The 20,879-nt window shown below is 53.1% G+C and overlaps 7 protein-coding genes across 7 annotated transcripts; 2 read left to right on the top strand and 5 right to left on the bottom strand.

Annotated features, from left to right (window-relative positions):
* Positions 1-205: 205 nt before the first annotated feature.
* Positions 206-2,272, bottom strand: PODANS_1_3320 (uncharacterized protein; the record flags this gene model as incomplete). Its single annotated transcript, XM_001912492.1, has 3 exons — positions 206-1,442; positions 1,499-1,939; positions 2,025-2,272. 3 exons carry the CDS (start codon positions 2,270-2,272, stop codon positions 206-208), a joined length of 1,926 nt encoding a protein of 641 aa, XP_001912527.1.
* Positions 2,273-2,587: 315 nt separating this feature from the next.
* Positions 2,588-2,704, bottom strand: PODANS_1_3310 (uncharacterized protein; the record flags this gene model as incomplete). The annotated part of the gene is made up of 1 exon (XM_001912491.1): positions 2,588-2,704. The coding sequence occupies one exon, from the start codon at positions 2,702-2,704 to the stop codon at positions 2,588-2,590; it is 117 nt and encodes a 38-aa protein (XP_001912526.1).
* Positions 2,705-2,889: 185 nt separating this feature from the next.
* On the top strand, positions 2,890-3,540 carry PODANS_1_3300 (uncharacterized protein; the record flags this gene model as incomplete). Its single annotated transcript, XM_001912490.1, has 3 exons — positions 2,890-3,016; positions 3,075-3,092; positions 3,188-3,540. The coding sequence occupies 3 exons, from the start codon at positions 2,890-2,892 to the stop codon at positions 3,538-3,540; spliced, it is 498 nt and encodes a 165-aa protein (XP_001912525.1).
* Positions 3,541-6,926: 3,386 nt separating this feature from the next.
* Positions 6,927-8,421, bottom strand: PODANS_1_3290 (uncharacterized protein; the record flags this gene model as incomplete). Its single annotated transcript, XM_001912489.1, has 2 exons — positions 6,927-7,173; positions 7,319-8,421. Coding segments are annotated over 2 exons (1,350 nt in total), but the record flags the coding sequence as incomplete, so codon positions are not given.
* Positions 8,422-10,301: 1,880 nt separating this feature from the next.
* Positions 10,302-13,070, bottom strand: PODANS_1_3280 (uncharacterized protein; the record flags this gene model as incomplete). Its single annotated transcript, XM_001912488.1, has 3 exons — positions 10,302-12,158; positions 12,219-12,536; positions 12,717-13,070. The coding sequence occupies 3 exons, from the start codon at positions 13,068-13,070 to the stop codon at positions 10,302-10,304; spliced, it is 2,529 nt and encodes an 842-aa protein (XP_001912523.1).
* Positions 13,071-14,360: 1,290 nt separating this feature from the next.
* Positions 14,361-16,714, top strand: PODANS_1_3270 (uncharacterized protein; the record flags this gene model as incomplete). Its single annotated transcript, XM_001912487.1, is given in 2 exon segments — positions 14,361-15,029; positions 15,044-16,714. 2 exon segments carry the CDS (start codon positions 14,361-14,363, stop codon positions 16,712-16,714), a joined length of 2,340 nt encoding a protein of 779 aa, XP_001912522.1.
* A 450-nt stretch (positions 16,715-17,164) lies between these two features.
* Positions 17,165-19,387, bottom strand: PODANS_1_3260 (uncharacterized protein; the record flags this gene model as incomplete). Its single annotated transcript, XM_001912486.1, has 4 exons — positions 17,165-18,823; positions 18,892-18,970; positions 19,199-19,223; positions 19,378-19,387. The coding sequence occupies 4 exons, from the start codon at positions 19,385-19,387 to the stop codon at positions 17,165-17,167; spliced, it is 1,773 nt and encodes a 590-aa protein (XP_001912521.1).
* Between the last annotated feature and the right edge of the window lie 1,492 nt (positions 19,388-20,879).

The raw sequence follows: 20,879 nt of genomic DNA, 5'->3' as shown, positions 1-20,879 counted from the left end.
TCTTTTATCTTGGTCCGCAAACGTATTTGGATTGGAGCTTTTTTATCTACCTACGTTTCTACCTCCAACTCTTCATCCCAGTTCATGTGCACACATACGAAAATCTACAATAGAGTATAATGCATCTGATATAATACAAGCCAATATCGTACAACTCAGATGAAAACCCAGATCCACGATGGCTATCCCCCTCTACAACTCATCATCATTCCCTCCTCTCTTCCCTCGGCGAATCACCCCCTACCTCCTTCTGGTGAATCTCATCCATCAGCTCCTGAGTCGCCCTCCTAATAGCATAAGAGTCCTGATCCGGAAACTTCATAAACCCAGGCGGCGGCGCCTCCTCCTCGACATGGTTCTTCAAGTTGGCCTTGACCTCGTCCGGCGTCAGCATCCCCGACTTCAGCATCTTCAACTGCTGGCGAAGCATGCGCAGCGCACCGGTCCCCGGCTCGCCAGGGTACGTCTGACCAGACTCCTTCCACTCCTCGTCGCTGACCATCTCAATGACGCGAATCTGGACCTTGCCCTTGCGGAGGATGAGCAATTTGCCGTCGATGAGGTAGTTCCTCGTCTCCTGGGGGAACCAGAGCTTGATGGGTGTGAAGCTGAGCTGGGAGTAGTCCATCACCTTGTTGTCCTCGGTGCGCTTGTGGCCAGGCATGGCGCCAATGTAGGCACCTTGCTGGGTGGCGAGGCGGTGGCCTTCTGAGGCGCTCTTTGCGAGGCCTGCGGCGTAGAGGATGCGGCCGATGGATTTGCCCATGATGAGAGATTCGGGCAGTTGCATGTCCATCTTGGGGGCGTCTAGAATGGAGGGTGGCGTGTCCTCGGTTGCTGCCTTGGGCATCCTGAGCGTGACGCCGGGGATGTCGATTTGCTTTCCGTACCTGGCCTGGTGGTTCAAGGCGGTCCTATGCGCCGCGTTCATGCCGTGCACCAAGCCGACTACCTCAAAGGCCAGCAGATGTTGAGCAACTCGTCGGGCGGGGTTCTCGCTGTGGATCTTCATGGCCTCGTTGATATTCTCCATAGGCAGGAAGGTGAAGAGCTTGAGAAGCTTCTCGACCTCTTGATCGGATCGCCGCACAAAGTAACCGTAAAGGTCGAACTCGGAAGTCTGGAACTTGTCAAGCCAAACGGCATTGCCGGCGCTCTTTCCAAACTTGACACCGGCTGAGTCTGTTAAGAGGGGGACGGTGAAGCCGACCGGATCGTTGAAGGGACCACCTTCAATTTTTTTCGCCGGATCTGGCTCGTTATCACGGACGACTTTCACCGTCTCGACGCCGGTCACGATGTTTCCGTACTGGTCGGAGCCACCGATCTGCATCTGGATTCCATTTGCCTGATACATATGCCACCAATCCCAACCTTGCATGAGCGGGTAGGTGAATTCTGAGAAGGACATGCCATCGCCTTTCGACATTTTGTTCTTGACCCTGTGAGAGAAGGTCAGCAATGCGCCTGCCGATGAATGCCTGAAATCAACACTTACGTATCGCGGGACAGCAAGGGACCCATTCTCATACTATCCCCTAACCTCTTGAGAACCTCGATCAGAGGAAGCGAGTTCCACCATGTAGAGTTGTTCACAACAGCCCGTTTCCATGCCCAATCCTTCTCGAAGCCCCGCCTCCTTGCCTGTTCTTCCACATTCATCCAGAGGGCCTTGAGTTGGTAGTGTATCTTGGTCAAATTCATGGTGAGGTCGGTCCTTTTGAGAGGCGTGCGGCTGACCAACCGGTCAGTAGGGTCGCCAATCTTGGCCGTCGCGCCACCGATCAGAGTGTAACCAGCGTAACCGTGCATATACATCCAGAAAATCGGCATGAGCGGGAGCAAATGGCCAATGTGTAGAGAGGGCGCCGTTGGGTCAATGCCAGTGTAGGCGCCAATCCGTTTGTGAAGCATCAGTTTGCGAATAGTTTCATGAGATCTTTCTCCCAAGTTGAAGTCAGCCAATCTGCTCCGGAAAACAGTGCTCTTCAAGTTTACCTCAGCGCCAGACTTTGTAGACCTACCCAGCTGTGTCCTTCACATAGCCTCTCTCAACAAACATATCCCATGTGTGTTGAATCTCCCCCTTCTTGATCTTTTCAGCCCGCTCTTCCCAATCAGCCTGTGCCTGGTCAATCTTCGCCTGGTACTTGGGGCCGTGCCATGTCTTTTTGCCGCGTTGTTGAGCGTATGTTGATGTTGGTCCTCCACCAGCCATGGACTTCATCGTTAACAGGCATCTCCGGCAGACGGAGCCTCTGCTCATGCTCATGAGCGCTCCTTTTCCGAACGCCATTACGGCGGCTGAATGTGGTGAAGTTGCTTTACCGCCAACGAAGTCCTACGAAGATCTGATCTGGCACCTTGACCTGCTGAAAAAGGGTGAGAGCTCGTGTAATATGTCGATATGTTGAGTGAAACGTCTAGATTCAAGACCCGCCAGACGTCTCGATGGACGCTGTCGCGGGCTCCAAGCTCGAAATTTTGGGCCAAAAGCTCGGGCCACCTCCCACCCAGAACAGGGTCCCCTGCACTGGGCCCGCTCTGGGCTTGTGACAGTGACGTCTGGAGGGGTGCTGCTCGGGGTCTAGAAAATCCGGTCCGACCCGAAGCTTGGCTTGAAGCGGAACCCAGGTGGGGTTCTTCGGCTGACATCAACGACAAGACGATTGGCAGAGAGAGGTCCCGATTGCCGAGGGATCATTCAGTTGGCATTGGACATTCGGCAACCATTTTCGCAGGCCTGTGTCTCCGTCGTTCCGAGTTCGTTGTCGCCGTCGTCGTCGTCGTCTTCAAAGCCCGCCCAAGCCGTCCCAGTCCCGGCGTCGTCTACCCAGCCAGTCAGTTTTTTAGTCGAATCAATTGGTTGCCGTCCACCTTTCAGTCATCATGGCCTCCATCGCCCGCTCTTCCCTGCTGCGCCAGGTTGCGACAAAGCCTGCTCTCCAGAACAGCATCATCGCGCGTGCTGCTTTCCACACTACCGCCAAGAGGGACCTCCTCCCCCCTCTTCCCCGTGCGTTTTCCTACTCACGTTTTGGTTCGGGGCTTTATTTACTAACATTTTGTTGCAGAGCGTGTTGTTGGCACAGGTACGAGCGCATCTTCTTAAACCGAGATGGGGCCGGAATCGACGAATATACGGCACTATATATGTCTTTGTGAGGACACCAACTAACCCATACAGTCAACGATGCTGCCCCCGTACCGCCCCCTTCTCCCTCGCACGGCTCCTACCACTGGACCTTTGACCGTCTCGTCGCTGCGTCCCTGATCCCCCTTACCGTCGCTCCTTTCGCCGCCGGCTCTCTCAACCCCACCATGGATGCCGTCCTGTGCGCCACCCTCCTCATCCACTCTCACACCGGCTTCCAGAACATCATCGTCGATTACGTTCCCCAATACAGAACACCTCGGGCCCGCAAGGCTGCCATCTGGGGCCTCAACGCCGCCACCGTCGTTGTCGGCCTTGCCCTCTACGAGTACGAGACCAGCGATGTCGGCATCACCGAGACCATCAAGAGACTGTGGAAGGCTTAATCGGGAGAAGGAGTAGAGATTGTGCTTTTGGGACCCGAGGCTTTGAGGAAAGAAGAGCGGGGGCTCGTTTTGTTTTATTTGTTCCCTGTATAGCAACCCCCTACGACTACGGCAACAACCAATATCCCAGTTTTTGGTTCTGCGAAACCACGTTTTCCATTTGTTGTCCTCCTTGGTAACGGGCGGTGTTAGTGTTGGCTTGTGATAAAAAAGGGGGGTAAAAAGGGAGCAGAGGCCTTTTTGGTATCTTGCAAAATAGTTCGACGCTTACTGCAAGGTTGTAAAGCTAAAAACGTGTATAGGATGGCCAATTTTGATAGAACGAAATATTGAATTGTTTGAAAGGTTCAACAGCTTTTGATACCGGAGAGTGGCGTGTTGAACTTTTACCCAGTCACCTTCTCCGCAAAGTAATTGGCACAGCACAAGTAAGTCAACACGCATTATTTTGTGAACTATGCCTCAAAGAAGAATTGATAGGCCTATCAAATATCCTCAAAGGCATATGAACTATCTTTAAAGGCCTAAAAGTTTCCTTCCAAGCCCCTTTTTCTCTTTAAAAAGGGTGGAAGTCCACAATAATGATACGTTTTACTTGCTTGCAATGCCTGTAATTTCGGGAGGAGCGTGTCAGTTTATAGTTTGTTCAGAGCAGCTACTTGGCCTGTCTGCCAAAGTTTATCGCTGGCAAAGCCCGATCCGTAATAGACCCATCTTACCGTACCTACCGACAAACTCTCAACCTTTCTATTTCATCGATTTCTTCTCAACATCAATTTCTTCTCGACCAGCCGTTCGCGGCGGCACTATCTCTCGTGCTCTTGGCCGTGACATTAACAGAGCTCGCGAGGAGGCACGCCGGAATATCACTTCGGGGAGGTGGGGCATCAATATACCCAGGGAAGAAAAGAACATTAGCGCTCTTCAGTGGATGTTTACTCCACCAGAGCCAAAAGATGAGAAGAATAATTAGTGAGACGTGTTAATTGGATTACTACAGTCTATTCGGCCAATGAACATATAGTCATTCAAGGTGGTCGGTCCTCTCACTCTTCGTCTGAACTGTTTTCGTCTATCATTAGAGAAACCAACAAGCTCCCATTCGACTAAACCCCCAGCAAGACATTGATCAACTCGTCTGGGGCCTATTGACGAGGCCTGATCATTATCTTTTAACGCGCTTCGACTATCTTTGAACACATTATAATATATATTGAATGCATTTTCACCATGTCCACATGCTTTCCAACCATCTTTTAACACATGTATACTATCATTGAACGCCTTTTCGCCATGGTTACAGGCCTTCAACTCACTGGATTTGGTGTTCAATAATTGTTCCTAGGCGTGTCAAACTATCTATCGAGACGTATTGCCTATTTTGGCATGCTTTTCTATCTTCAACTAGGATTTTTGTGTCACGTTGAAGTCTCCATCATTTTTTTGCCCATGATGCAACGCTGACAATGTGATGATGGTGGTTAGATTTACATATGCAGCTAAGCCCAGTTGAAGAACCAACGAGCTCTCTCATTCGACCAGCTTCCCGCCCGGATGTTCAAGCTTCCATCTGCAAGATAATTGTGGCGCACGCCGGAAGCTGACACTCCCGGGAAGCGATGCAAGTTGTATCCCAACGGCACGGTCTTTCCGCAGCCAACCGGGAACCAGGTTCAGCTTCTCTGTCGTGGGTTTACCCTTGTGTAACCCTACCGGTGCCGCATCGACCCATGTTCTCGGCAACTAGGTATCGTCATGGGATGAACTGTTTTTTGTGTGGGGGGCTTTGTTGGTGAACAAAACAGTTTGGGGTGTTATTACTGGTGTATTGGAGAGTTTGTGTCGGAAGTCGGTAATACGTGACGCTGATACCACGTTTTGGCGATCTCCCGCCCCCTCACTGATCAAGGGTCGCTTGGGGGTTGGGGGATTAATTAACTTTCTGGAATGGGTAAGGAGGATGCCGGCATCTTCTATGATCCGAAGGCAAGCAGGTGGATAGGTCACCAACAGGGCGTGGGCCTTTTTTCCTGTTACATGATCCAGAAGAGGGATCCATGGGACTCCTCGGTTGTTCTCGTTCTCGTGGCACTGATTGAGGCTCCCTCCTCTCTTACTTTCGCCATCCTTCCTTGTTAAGTGTGTATTATGAAGTCCGTTGGCCACCCGGTCACCAAGGGTAAAGCAGCACCAAGCTCAACCCGCCGGGCATTGTAGCCCCTTTTCATTTTAACAGGCGCTAGCAACCTCATCAGCCTCACTCGTCGGTTGCTCTTCACCTTTCAACCTGTTCAAACCACCAATGGCCATCTGCGGGAGCGGCCGCTTGGTTTTCCTCCCGGCCAGTATGCCACGCAGGTCCGAAGTCAGTGGAACCCCTCAAGGCAGCAAAGGCTGGAATAGGAGCGTTTGTTGGGACCCTGGAGTATGAGGATGGTTTGTTGGTGGCGTGGGGTTACGTTGTTGAACATGGTATGCTGAAGCTCTTTTTGTATAATATGTGTGTTTCCTTGCTCCGGTGACTATTCATCTTCTTTTTGCTTATCATTTTCCCTGCTTCATTCTTCTGTGATCCCTTCATTTTTTGCTCTGCATGTTTCCTTTTTCTCTTGATCTCTGCCAAAGTTTCTACTGTCCGTCATGAGTCGGATTGTTCATGAAGAAACTCGACTCTCCTGACAGAGCTTCGTTTCCCGCCGTTGTCATGCCATGAAGGAATCTCCGTCCCCAAATCTGGGCACAATGTCGGACGTATCATCCACGATGAGGCGATATTTCATCGTGACAAACCATCTCACCAATTTTAAAAAGCGAGGGGAAGTAGCACCTCACATGATCGGTCTTTTCTTATTCACCGAGACAGGTCTAAATGCTGTGGCTGATTGAGACAATTTGAAGACGCCGCTGATAAAAAGCTAGGAAACTCTAATTTACATCCCCAAACACAAGGAAAGTACCATGCAAAGCAGAAACCCAGCCCTTTCAACAACAAAACCCAGTCGACAGTATCCAACTTGGCAGCTTTCCAACCCGCCCGAATGCCAAAAACGAAAAGAAACGAAAATGACTTGTCAACAAATGAGCGAAAGAAAAGTACCGAAAACTGCCAACCCAGACGCCTGCGTTCGATCTCACGAGAGAGAGAGGAGCGCTTCATGCAAGCCGTCCACAACATGACCAAAGAACTCTGTCAGTTCTCCCCGTTGCACACAATCCGAAAACCACACCAAATCTCCAAAAAACGGGTATCTTGTTCCTAGCCCACGACGCCAAAAATGCGAAAAGAAAATCATCCGACATAGGTGCCCAGCCGGACACCAAGCTGCTGGTCGAGCAAATAAAAATAACGTTCTGGAGCAAACATATCAGTGACAAGTCCACGCCATCTACACTAGGAAAGGCTTACCAGCAATCTTCCACCTTCCAGCGCAAATGTGCAGCATATTCTTCAAATCGATAACCTTCTGAAGCCAGTCCGCCGCCATTTGGAGCTCCGTTTCACCATGAGAAATGAGCAAAAGCGATGCATAGTACGCCGCAAAAGCCCAGAAAGGAGCCACCCTCCCCCGTGCCAATCGCTCTTGGAAACTCGGCAAGTTCGCCGCCTCATTATGGAGGTACGCGATAGCCTTCCTGATATTCTCAGCAGGGCTGGAAAAGCGCGGATCGGTCCCCGCCGATCCAGCAAGAAGGCCAGATTGGTTGAGTTTCAGCATGGCTCTAAAAGTCAGTCAGGTTTGGCCAGATGACGCTCGGTGAAAGGAAACCCGATACTTACATCAAGTTGGTGCTCATCGCCCCGTTCCGGTCGCCAGTACTCCACGGAGTCTGGAAGACGTTGAGAGTGTGCTGCCAGACAGCATCCGAGAGTTCCTCATGGCGTTCCGACAACATCAGTGGGCTATCCAGCGGGCTAAGAGCGGTGTTCAGATTGAACGCAGATGTTGCCTCGGGGAAAACCATGCCGTCGATATGGTGAGAGTTGCCGTCACAATATGCTGCACCAACACTCTGGATTTGAAGCTGCGATGGCGTCGGCGCAAATTGGCCGAAAGTTTCGGGCTGGGGTATCTCGAATTCGAGCCCGAGGGTGGGAGCATGCAAGGGGAACTTGGACTCCTGATATGCAGCATGAAGATGGTTGTCGATATACACCATTGCCCACCACAGGATCGAATGGAGCTTGAGGATCTTTGGTATAGTTGCCATGTTGTTTGGGCCCCAGTACGACTTATCCTGCCAACCGAGAGCGCGGCTCATCTGGAAACATCGCCCAACAGACAGATATGCTTGCTGTGGTAGAGCCTGAGTGTACTCGTACATGGCGACTAGGAGTTCTGCCTGCAAAAAGGAGGTGGACATGGGGCGGCTACTTTGACTCTGGACCAAACTCAAGAGCGTTTTGGCCGACTGATAAACGGTATCGCCCATCGGTGTCGGGCCCGGGCTCGAAATCGTTGGACGGGAGATCAGCGACATGCAAAGTATCAAAACACATGTTTCCGCTGATGGGCTGGTCCAGAAATCCTCCAGTAACCTCTCGAAATTTGAACGATCGATAATGCTGAACCAGCTGGCGTTGGGGCCCTCGAAAAAGGCCAAAACCGTCTGTTCAACACCCTGGCGACTATCGAGAATGTCGATAACACATTGGAGGGCGTACAAGTTGATATTATCTGCCGACCGAATGCTGGCAACCAAAGAAGGACGCAGACTCCCACCCCAGGCTAATGGTGATTGTCGATGAAGCTGGACCGGATTCCCAAGCGGCGAAGACACTCCTCCATACAGATACCCAGCCGTCACAGGATTTCCAGCAACAATGTCGTCCTCATGCTGGCAGACTTGAGATGATCTGCCCGGTTCAGAAAGAGGCCCCTGTCAGCAACATTGATATTCGGGAAGTGGGGGCCGAAAACTTACTCGACACAACGACTGCACGACGGCAACGCTTTGTCACACTTTTTCTTCTTCCTCTTGCAGTTGAGACAGACTCTCGATGCTTTCTGGACATCCGGTTGAGGGGACGTCGCCACAGGTGACGATGCGTTCGACATATTTGGGGGTTGTGACGTATCAGTCAAGCGGCGCCGAAGTTATAATAGGGTACGGGATACCAACGGATATGACCTGTGTGGCCATTTCCGACAGACGGCCCCATCGCGAAGTTATTAATACAAAGCAGACAATTGAGGCAGCCTCGAAGAGATGGAAGCATCCGCGATGGATCCGGCAGTGGTGCATCATGGATGGAGGAATGGTTGCCAGCCCTGCACGACTGCCCTACAAGGCCCGGTTCGAAACGCAGCAAGTTACCCAGAGCCACAAACGGTTCTCAGGGCTTCCGGACGGCAACCCGTTGGCTTGGGACTGATGTGTTGCTATCATTGGCTTGTTGGTACTACCTTCCTGTCAGCCCACCAATGGGGAGGTGGCCTTGTCCCAACCCTTGCTCCTATAACGAGGCTCAGCCACTCGCCTACTCGGGAGCCGACTACCGCGACCCTCTGCCACATCACCACATCTGCCAACAGGAAACATGGACAAAATCGACAAAATCGGAAATAAGTGGCTTTTTAAGCGCCATAGACGCGAGAGAATAACCTCCGATTGGCCGGAAAGCTGCTATCTGGATGAGAAATATCGAGAAGCAGATCTAGGTATCGAACGTGGCACCCTTGACGACAATTCACCCACCACACCTTCAGTACACCAGCCCCCTTGACAGCGATGAGATGTTTGCTCACCGCGAGTGTATGGTGATGCCCGAAGCTTTCCGTGATATACGTTAGGCTTTCTGAACAGTGAGATGGAGGGTGGAAGGGCATGCCATCATCATCACTCTCGAGCCAAGCCACTCGTGGATGTTGGCAACGTACTCCCAGGGAGCAGTGACATGGAATTCGTCGAGCTCTGCAGATCACATCGATCATACCGAGTGGTAGGGGCTTTGATGAGGATCAAGAGGCCCGATCTCCAACCTAGTGTCCGCATGGAGCTGCTTTCCACGCCAGGCCAACAGACCCGTTCCACCAATGGTGAAGCCGGATTGGACCGTTCTCTAGGTCCGAAGTGTTTAGATTACTGTGTCCATGGTTGCATCATTGTTTTCAGAAGCCATAGTTTTGCCAAAACACCGATACACTCAAGTGAGCCAGCCAACCCCGACAGCATTGACATCAGCCATCATTGAATTGCTCGCCTCACCATATCGTGCATATGAACGGAGCAACCCGGGAACCTTGCGCATCAGGCTGACACAGGGCAGAAAACTAGAATCCAGGTAAGCTTTTTTTGTTTCCATGTTTCGTTTCTTGCTCTAGTTTGATAGCCCCACCTTGAATGATCTCGCCGTCAAAGATCGAGGATCACGATCTGATTGATCAGCCCTACGGTACTGTCAAAGTAGTGGCTTATGCGGCGTGGGTCCTCGGAAGCTAGCGCCGCCGCTGCAGGTGCTTTAGCGACGTGCACAGCCACAGCGCCCCACGGGAAACATTGTTTCCGGGCGCTAGGCGCACGAGCCATTTAGTGGGGGTCGGATAGACAGGGGTCTGGGAGTTATCAGATCTACTCTGAAACGCGTGTGTCGTCATGTTCAATGTTGTTGGTTTAGTTGTGATCATTCAATCCTGTCTTTTTATGATTGGGGAGTTCAGGCTTTAAAAGCAAACAAAACAAGAAATCATTTCATTCAATCGCTGTCTCTGCCACGCTCAATTTTGCTGTCCCTTATCTCCAAGAAACCCTCAAACCGTGCGTCACAAGCTCCAAACATCCACCTCCTCTCCGCCAGTCCTCTGCTCCCCCTCGCTCCCCCCCGGCGTCGGCGGCGGCAGGTTATCCACCTTGGTAAAAACCCAGCAGCTGGCATACATATTCACCCGGTCAATACACTCTCCCACCCCCCTATTCCCCACCCTCTCGCCCACAAACCCCCTCTTTTCAAACTCCTTGATGTACCACGGCCTCAAAGCCGAGCTCCTCACCAGGACCCTCCCACCCGTCTTCAAGGCCCTGTTAACCTTTTCAATCTGCCTTCCCGCCGCGTCTGTGTCCGGGTCGAACCAATCCATGCTATCCATCAACACCGCTACCGTCACCGTCCCAGGCGCCATTCTCGCAATCACCTCGTCAATCTCATCAGTGTGTATCCTTAACCCCTCAAACGCCCCAGGCTGGGAAAGTTTCTTGTGCGCAGCGCGGGATAGATAATCAGGATGACATTTCTTTGTGAACCCCCCCGTCATGCAGACGAGGTAGTAAGGGTTATCAACCGCAATGTGCGTCTTTTCAACTACAGGGTCAAGCGTGTTGACCATGTAATGCCATATCGCGTGCGCCCTCGTGCTCTTGGCCAGGCCAACCTTCACGGCGCGGCTGCTGCCGTGATCGGCCTCGATCATGGCGAGCTGGTTCTTTGGCACGCCGAGGGCTTTCCAGAGGAAGGCTTCCGTGCTGACGAGGAGGTTGCTCACCAGGGGACTGAGCAGTGCAGGCCGGATTTTGCTGTGCCAGATCTCGCGTTGTTCGATGAGGGTTTTGCTGTTCAGGAGGGAGGTGACGGCTGAACGGCAGCGAAAGAGACGGGAGGTGTATCTAAATGCGCGGATGGCGTGGCGGGAGCCGCCGGTGTCGTATAACCCCCTGGACGTGGGGTTGGTGAAAATAAAAGAGTTGTCGAGCCAGTACTGGAACGCCCGGCTGGAGAGGTGGGGGGACAATCTTGTGATGAGAAGCGCGCGGAAATTTTCGTGTTTGCCCTCGCCGAAAATCTTCCAGAAGTCGGCATGAGACAAAGCGGTGAAGGAGGCTGCTTTTAGCTCGAGGAGGTGGTTCTGGCTGGGGTTCAGGTCGATGGCGTGGATGCGGGCCGGGGACTGCAACGCGTACGAGAGGATGTTGTCGCCCGCGCTGGTGATGGCGAGCACGACGTCGTCTCTGCCGAGCTTGAGGATCTCGCGGTCGACGCGGGAGTCTTCCCAGGTGAAGGCGTAGATGTATTCGTTGTTGAATTGGGTGTGTTTTGGGAGCTGGTCGTCGTAGTAGATGCGCCAGTGGTGGTTTTGGTAAAAGAAGGAGGGCAAGGGGAGGTTGGCGGAGAGGTTTTGGATGGCGGCGTCGAAGGCTTTGGAGCGGATTTCGGGGGCTGTGCGCTCTATCGCGCGGGTGAGTTTGGCGGTGATGACATTTTGCTGCTTTTTGCTGCTGTGGGAGTCGGATGGGAGCAGGTAGGGGGACTCGGTGGCTAGGGCGTCGATTCGCTGGATGATCTCCTCGGGGAGGCTGGATGAGGAGAAGGGCTTCTTGTGACAGCCTAGCCAGACGTAATAGGGGATGGACCCGAGAGCGGTGTTGCGCAAGTTGGCCGTGAGAACGGTGCCGAATTTGTACTCGAGGTAGTCTCGGCGGGCGGGCTCGAGAGCAACACGGTCGAGATCGAACCAGGCCCTCCAAAAGGTTCGTGAGAGGTAGTTGACGTGACGGCCGATCATACCACCCGTCCAGTTGCGGTAAGTAAAGTCAGCTTTGGACTGAACGTAAAAGTCGACAACCCCGAGAAGTCCATCCGGAGAAAGAAGGGATGTCAATGAGTCAATGACGGAGTAATAGTCAGGCTGTTGTTGTTCATGTCAGTACCCCCTGTGATGCTTTCCGAGATTGACTTGGACACCCACAATCATGGACAAGCTGTAAGACATGGTGATCAAGTCAGCACCGCCATGCTCGGGACGCTTCTGATCAAAGTAGCTCTTGGGAGTTGAGGACCCTGGCGATCCTGGACCGGAGAGACCATTTTCATAGTCTTCCAGCCGGAATTTGCGAGCGTCTTGGCATATGATTTTGACGTTGTCCCAACCGAGGCGCGAGAATCTCTTCTCTGCTACTGCGCAGAGCGACGGTGAGAGGTCGACAAGATAGACAGTGCTGAAGAATTCAGGGACGTTGACAAACTGCGACATGGCCTCGATATTCCAGCCTGTGCCACCGCCAACCTGGGAGGACGTTAGATGGTTTCAAGCGGCGGAGAGGACAGAGTCTCTCGTACATCGACCCAGATACGTCTGCTTCCCGCCTTTCGGCTTTCACTTTTGGCCTTGTGAAGGAGCTGAGCAGCCGCAAGGGCCAGCATGTCCTCACGGCCTCTGAGGAGTAGCTTTCTGGTCACATCGTACTGTGGAAGCATGTTGGTCAGTGGGACATACTAGGTACATTTGAAAGCCTATCATCTTGGGGAGCCGTACCGCTGAAGCCTGGCCTGCGTAGAAGGACTCGAGGGCGCCTTGCTGGTTGGCTTTGCCACTACCAGAATGCGGCTTGAAGAAGCAGCCATAACAGAAAAGGAGGAGCGCGCTGATGAGGCCCGGCTCATCATCATCCTGACGCTTCTGATCCGACTTCTGTGAAGCCCTCTTGTGGGAAAGCTTGATAAGACCGGCGAAGAAAAGTAGGCCGCCGGTGATGCCGGTAAAGAATGCATGAAGGTTGAAGCCAACGAGGGGCAAAATGTTACCACCAAGAGAAGCCATGGTATTCTCTCATTATGGATGATGGAGAAGTAATGGTTGAACACAAGGATATGCTAGGTACTGCTGAGAAAAACAGAAGAACCCGGGGAAGAAGCAAGTGAGCAACTTGGGGGGGGGGGGGGGAGGTATAAAACTGTGCAACCTTTCCTTCTCCGTTGTCCATGGGTGAGAGTGAAAGGCTTGTGATCCCCCACAACGCATTGCGGATGGTGTAGCCGTTACCAATCGCTCTGACACGAGGGTGTTCATTCGTCAGTCTGCTATAGTAGGGGACCTCAAAGGTACACCCTGAGAGTTGAGGCAGGATGATGATGAGATCATCGAGACTGCAACTCTTGAGCCGCTGGCAACAGAGCCACTCATGTGCCAGCTTTTGACATGGTGCCCAGTTTGCTGCTCCATATGGGATCGTCAGTGTTGGCTGCCATGCAGACAGGCGGGGTTCTATGGCAAAAGAGTCACTTGGCATCGTTGGCCCCGTGTTTTGAGGCATATCATATTGATACCCATGATACCATGAAAATGCAGTATCTGTTGAAGCTGTTGTAGAACGTGCGAGGTGACGGGGAGATGCAGGGTCCCCTCCTTGGCAAGCTGGTGGGGTTACTCCGGCACACCAATCGGGAAAATGCTTGCGGCCACGGGAAGAGCTCAATGGCGATTAAAGGAGCAGTGCTCGTGAATGAAGCTTTTCTGCATCTGGGGAGGTGCTTCCCATGAGAAATCTTGTTGAAGCCGGCCGGCAAGGCTATCCTACCGTGGTTTCCCCTCTTTCAAGTGTGTACCTAGGCTGTACATTGTTGGGCTCACTGACAAGCTGTACATGAAGCTGACGGAGTTGTTTGCGTGACACATGAATCCACGTAACAATAGATCTGGAACTTGAATAGTAACGAAGTGTACTCCGTCGTAGTGTATGGAATGAGCGTGAAGAGGGCTCAAAATATGATCCTATGAGCATGCTGAGTCATCATCAGCGCACGGACTCTCTCATCAGATGGCGGGATGAGTTGAGACAGACAGGGATGCAATGCGCCTCGTTGGCGCCCGCGATCATTGGATGTGACGTGCAGCTCATTGAGCCTCCAGCAACGTCAAAGTCTCACAGCTTCGGAAAGTTCACCAAACACCACCAGCCCGTCGCGCATCTCGGCGCGTGTCTGATCTGAATGCAACAGATTCCGCGAGACCTTTCAGCACGCGATCGGTGATACGCGACACGAGGTACGGCGTGTAGATACCTTGCCAGGCAAGACACAGCACAGTGCTTCCATAGTGCCCTGCTCAAAGATGGCTCCATCGAGCCAGAAGGGTCCGGGGAAGAAGGCGGGCGCGGGGGTAATCCGCTCCCAGTCACAACAGCAGCAGCGAAGTCGCAACACCACCCCCAGTGCCGCACCGCCCTCGGCCAGTCTGCCACCCATCGACAATGTCGAAACGGACCTGCTGGAACTCCGCTTCGAAGTCTTCCGGAACCTGACCTTTGAGGACATGGTTGATCCCTCGACCTCCAACACCGCCATACCCGATTCCAAGAGCCTTGATGGCATCGTCTCCCGACTGCAGAAGCTGAGCGACGTCATTGACAAGCGCGGCCTGAATTGCGACAAGGGCATGAGACTACTCGCCCAGAGCCGCCGCACCAGGCTCGATGAGCTGGCTGTCGAGCGGGGGAGGGAAGAGGAGCGGAGACAGAAGGAAGCCGATGAGGAGGAGCGCGAACGCAAGGCAGCCAACAAAAAGAAGCGGAAAGCGACCGACAGTCTGGCGCCCGGAGGGAGCAACACAGGTCAGTCATGGTCCAATTGTCACATTCAGGAAGCTTCGTTTGCGTCCAGCTTTCTTCCCAATTGGCTTTCAGCCCTCTTCTTAGCACTGCGGGCGTATTCCTCCGAATTTTCATCATCCAACAACACCAACAACACCAAGCGACCCAAAAGCGATGTACAAATGTCTTTGTGAACCAACATTGACCAGTCATTTTAGAGCGGTCATCTCCTTTACGAGAGTCGACAAAACCCCGAAAACTATCTCGCGATAACGATTCCGCCAGCTCGTCGCTGTCGCCAGTCGCGCCAAGCAACATGGACGCCGATGACAAGACCAAGACAGAGGAAAACGAGGACGAGTCGGACTCTGACGATGGTCGCCCACCACCTCCCGCTCGGCCACAGGCCAATACGTTTGGCGATGATCCTTCAACCTTCCCCGACCCAACCGTGTACGAGATTCTTCCCGTCCAACCTGGCATGACCGAAGGCGAAATAAAGGAAATATACTCGGTAGCCGGCTACCCTAAAAGCGACCTTGCTGATCTCATCGCTGGTGACCCTCCAGACAAGGATTTCAGCAATGCAAAGCCTAGCAATCAGATCAACTTTAGCACTTTTAGCACCTTTATCGACCCCTACTTCCGGCCGTTCACCGAGGAGGATCTCGCGTTTTTGAGAGAAAGAGGGGATCGCGTGACTCCGTTTGTCATGCCGAAACGTGGCAAGAAGCACTACACAGAGATCTGGGCCGAAGAGGATGGAGCGATGGCCATCGACTCCGTCCCTCCAGGCGGCCGGGAGAAACTCCCTCCTAACCAACCCCGCGGGAGTATCGAGAACATGGACGACGACGTTGCCGAAACAGACAAACTCTCCGTCGGCCCACTCCTCTCCCGTCTTCTTTCAGCGATGCGCCCCGAGCACCGCGCTCCGCCAGCAGAGAATGCCAACGGCGTCAACGGCGACGGAGACACCCTCATGAACGGCACCACCAGCTTCGACTTTAGTTTTGACACCAACCCCCCTTCCAGCAGCCAACAACCCAACGGCACCAACGGTGTAAACGGCCATGTCAACGGCGTTAACGGCACCACCCCCGATTCATCCAACAACAACAACAACAACAACAACAACAACAACAACAACAACAACAACAACCAACTCCCTCCGGCTACTTACATGCCCGAATCAAATTCGGAAGCCTGGAAAAAGGCCAGCCACCCAAAACTAGACTACACCCAAGTCGACGAGCGCATCAAGCAGGAACTCCGTCACATCGGGTTCCTCCCCTTACCACCCAACCAATCCGACTCGTCCAACGCGGCAGGCAACGGCTCCCAACCAGGACAGCCGGACCCGACAACAGCCGAGTACGACGGTCACTACGACGACGAAGTCGCCGCCCGCCTCCGCCTCCTCCAATCCCGCCTCCGCGAGCAAGTCCTCGTCAACGGCGCCCGAAAAGCCAGACTGACAGAGCTGGTCAAGGAGCGGATGGCCTTTCAGGAGTATACCACCATTTTGGAGGATTTGGATTCCCAAGTCCAGGCGGCGTACCTCAAGAGGACGAGGACGATGAAGAAGCCCAAAAAGGCGAGGCCGGGGCAGTCCGGATCGGCGGCTAGTGCGGCTGCTGCTGCGAGCGCGGCTGCTACGGCGACTGCCCGCCCGGGGATAGGGGATCTGACAAAGACGCTGATGGAGAGGAGGAGGAGGTGGATTGAGAATATTGGGACTGTGTTTGAGGATGAGGCGCTGACCAAGGTGCCGAGGGTGAGCGAGGAGGGGAGCACGATTTTCAAGGCGGGGGAGATGGGGGAGTTGTTGAGAAGGGAGAAGGAGGCTTGGGATGAGGAGGTGGAGGAGGAGTAGTTTTCCTTGTTTTTGGGCGTTGGGGCGAAAGGGAAAGACTACATACAAAGCAATGGATATCTGTCAGCGTTGGGATTTTTCGAATATTTTTTTGGATTTTTTCTTTACAGCGTAGTCTATCACTAGGCTTGTCATCAGGGGGCATCTAATTGGGTTGGGGCAGGCAGGTATTTTGTTCTGTTGTGCAAGATGGTTGTTTCCACAAAAATGTAGCAATTGAATCGTTTCTGGCTTGTGAACTAGTCCCGTGACCCCTTTTGATACTATCTAACAAAACACGACGCTACCTCCCAAAAACGCCAATCATCTTCTATGCTGAATAACTAAATAACAACCAATGTGATTCAAACAGAAAAGAAAACACAAATGACGGGGTATCATCCATCGCTAAAAGTTCGCCTTCAAACAAGAGTCAAGACACCCGAAACAATCATGAAAACACAAGAGCAACTACCTAGTCAAAACCGGGAAATATCTTGGTGCGCATTCGTCGCCCTGGAAAATCATCAGTTTGACATCCTGCCTGCCTTGCTGGTTGGTGTCCGCAAAGTTTGACTTACACCTTGACGAGCCAGCCTCGCCATCATCAAGCTCGCTGCCGGCTAGCTCTCTCATTCTCTCACGCGCCAACGCAGTTGGTTTGGGTAATGCTGGCGGCGGTATCGGCTGCGGTGGTGTTTGCTGTAACGGTCCCGCCGATGATTGAGCTGTCTCATCTGACGGTTGCGATGACGGTTGTGGTGGAGGTCGGTTGGGCTGTGATATTGATATTGTGGGTTGGCCTTCAACAGGTTTACTCCGCACCTGAAGTTCTGTCGAAGTCGACGATGTAGGACTTCCCCCATGAAAGATCTTGTTTCGAAAGGTTGCCGTCCAGCCTCCTGACCTGCCGCCGTCGGAGTTGTCGGCATCGTGATCGTCAACTTGCCCCCGTATCTTTCGAATTGCCCGCTCTCGTTTCACCATGTGGTTGGTGATCTTGGGGCAGAAGCCGGGAGGTAGCATGCTAGCTTTGCACAAGGGGCAAAGTGAGCTGTTCTCGTTAAGAAACTCATCGATGCACCCCGGGTGAAATATGTGGCCGCATGGTAGTTCTCTGATGATCGTGACTCGATTTTGGTATGGCTCCAGGCAAATCTCACAGTAGGGTTGATAATTTGTTGTGACCGTTGCGAACGGCCCACTCGGACTCTTTTCCGAAATGGTTACAGAACGAGTTGTTCGGGAACCCCTTCGTTCTGAGTGACCATGACTGTCCCGCCTGCTCCGCGATCGTGGGGACTTGGCCGACCGTGGAGACGTAGGTGGCGGGCTGGCATCTGGTGGCTCATAGTGGTAGGTGAAAAGGGGGAAGCTTTGAATGTGCTCCAGCGGCACTGTGAGTCTTTTGATGCCCGTGACTTCCAGGTTGACTTCGCCCGCAATGACTCTCTGTCGCAGGGAGTAACGCCGACGGGCCTGAACAAGGTGCATCAGGAGCGACGCCGAAACAATGACGGCGAGAAGCACGCCGACGACAATGAGGAAGTACAGCCAGGTAGCGAAGGAACTGGGGGGCGTGCTGATAACAAGCTCGGTCCATATGCGAGCATAGTCCTCTTCTTCGGCCTGGAAGCGTGTAGAAATGTTATATCCAAACGGCACTTCGGTCAGGTTGCCAGAATAGAGACTGAGGTGTTGCATCATGACTTGGCCGGCCATACTCGAGACAGCATATACAGGGTAGCCACTCTGAGTCCTCCATTCAAACTCCTCCGCAATGTTCCACATCTCAGACTCAGCAGAGGGCGGGGCCTCGGTTGAGTTGCCAGGGAGATAGAACAGAAACCCTCGAACCGGTGCTGTGCGGGCAGAGGCCAAATAGGCCCGTGAGCATCGAGCATTGATCCACGGCGCAATGGCAATAAGATAGTAGTTTGTGGGAGGAAGGCTGGATTGTCGCACGACTGATGGGGGAATGTGCAGCGCTGTTTCTTCTACGCATTCATGGCCGTAGGGGAGATCCGGGACATAAAGGAGACCTTGGATGATGCCATTTGTGGTGCCGGCGAACCTGCTGGAGAGCACCGTGGTGTTGCCTGTATATCGTGAAGAGTATGCCATATGGCCCTGAGCAAATGTTAGTCTCGAGACTCTAGGTAGGCAGGCAGCAAGATTGTTGATTTCGTGAGACTTACAGACAGGGCCGTGACGTTCCGAATGACGGTGGACGACACGGTGCCGACACCGCCCCATGATGGGTTGCTGAACAACAGGCTATCACCACCATGAATTAGTGGACAGCCTCGGGGTAATAACTCTTGGTGGTGATACAAGATCTGATAGGTGAAGGGGACGGTTAAGGAGACACAAGCCGCACCACGGCAGGGTGACGATAGCGGCTGGTTGGTAGAGGATGGTGGAAATTCACGTCGTCAAGCAAGCAAGCAGACGAGGGGACTCCTTGGACGCGGCAGGGAAGAGGCATGAAAAAGGCAGACGTACACAACATTGCGGATCTCATCGACAGCTGTGAGACGTCAGTTTGACTGGGTCTTGACAATCTGCCCCGGGCTTGGCGCAAAAAGCTTGGCTAGCCAAGATGAGATAACCTTTGAGGCTGGAACCCATCGCCAAGCAGGTCGGAAGACGGGATTGGGGGCTTCTGATTCGATTTGACTTACACATGGACATTGTCGAACATGGCGAAAGGGGCGTCTCAGACCCCCCGAGGCGATGAATAAGGCATCCGCCGAGGGTGAGGCAGCGGCGCAACTGGGGAGTGAGATTGGGGGACTGGAGGAGGTCTTCGGATGGGATCGCCTGGGATGAGGTGGATGGGATTGCACGGTGCAAAGAGAACAGAGAGAGAGGGCGCTCCCGAGCCAAGAAATGCAGACGGGAGGGTGCGGGTTTTCAGGTGCCAAGGGCCTTGGCGGGAGAGCCTTTCCGTGCGTTGGGTGGCCATGCTCAGAAGAGTTAGCGCCGTTGCCTCGATGCAGGGTATTGAAGGGGCTTCACAGGGGTCCATTGGCTTGTGCCCTGGGAGGATGGATGGGTGGGGGCAGGCAACGTCGGACGGTTGTGGACGTCCAAGGTCGGTCCCCACTGATCAAATCATGAAATCCGTCAAATCACTGATGGACGACACATCAGACACATCAGCTATGGGATACAGTCACAGAGCACAGAAGGTCACAGCGGTACTCAGACCAAACTCGTACGTCAATCACCCTGAGGTCCCGGATGGCCGGGATGACAGCTGGCTTGTCCCTTGTGTCTGCTTTTCAACGGCGTCAAAAGTTCCCAGCCACGGATAGAGCATACGAGAAAGGGTGAAACGGCGAGGCGGAAATAAAGTTTGCAACAATGGATCCGTTGGGTGCGATGCAATCAATATCCAGGATTACAGTTCCCGGCACTCGGGGGGTTTCGCGGTACGGAGTACGATGGATGGCCTTCTGATTTGGGGGAATTTTACCGAGCTTTGGCACGACTCCTCCAATCCCGACCAGCGTCATCATGGACGGAGTATTAGTCACAGCTGCTTCCACGTTCTGACTTGACGCCCGGCACTAGCAGTTTATTTTTTTCGTGACTAGCGCCTATACGCAGGGCACTTTGATAAGATCTTCGCTGGCTGCGATGGGAGCATAGGGCGAGGTGAGAGGCCCACCAAGAGAAAGCTTCAAGATGACAACAACTATGTACAGCCAATATGAACAGCTGCTTAGAAGCTGACACTGTCATGATATTTCCATGATTTTCATTGGAGGCCTCTTGCCGTTTTATTCATCGGGATGGAGCCCGTGGAAGGAACACTATGTCGTTGTTGGGTCAGCTTAATTGCGGGGTCGCTCCCTAGCTCAAAGAAGCCGGCTGGCAGTACGATGACACTTACATCACCTCTACACTTTTGGCTTTCATATCAACCTATCAGATGCCCGCCTTGTATGTAAAAATGCAACACCCAATGCCGAGAAAACCGTTCTGTCGTTATCACCGAGCCCCTGACGGCCAAGGTATTCTTTGCTCCAGTTTAAGCCACGACAGAGTGACCATTGAGAGTTCAACACAACACGCAAGGCTGCTTGGCGTTGGCACAGACAGAGTCCCAAGTCCCAACCCACACAGCCCCCTAATCTATGGACCCCTCAGCTTATCACGAGATCCATACTGAAAACTT

This window comes from Podospora anserina, chromosome 1 (assembly GCF_000226545.1).
Source record: "Podospora anserina S mat+ genomic DNA chromosome 1, supercontig 1".
In the NCBI taxonomy this organism is placed as follows: domain Eukaryota; kingdom Fungi; phylum Ascomycota; class Sordariomycetes; order Sordariales; family Podosporaceae; genus Podospora; species Podospora anserina.
This window is presented reverse-complemented; position numbering and strand designations above follow the sequence as displayed.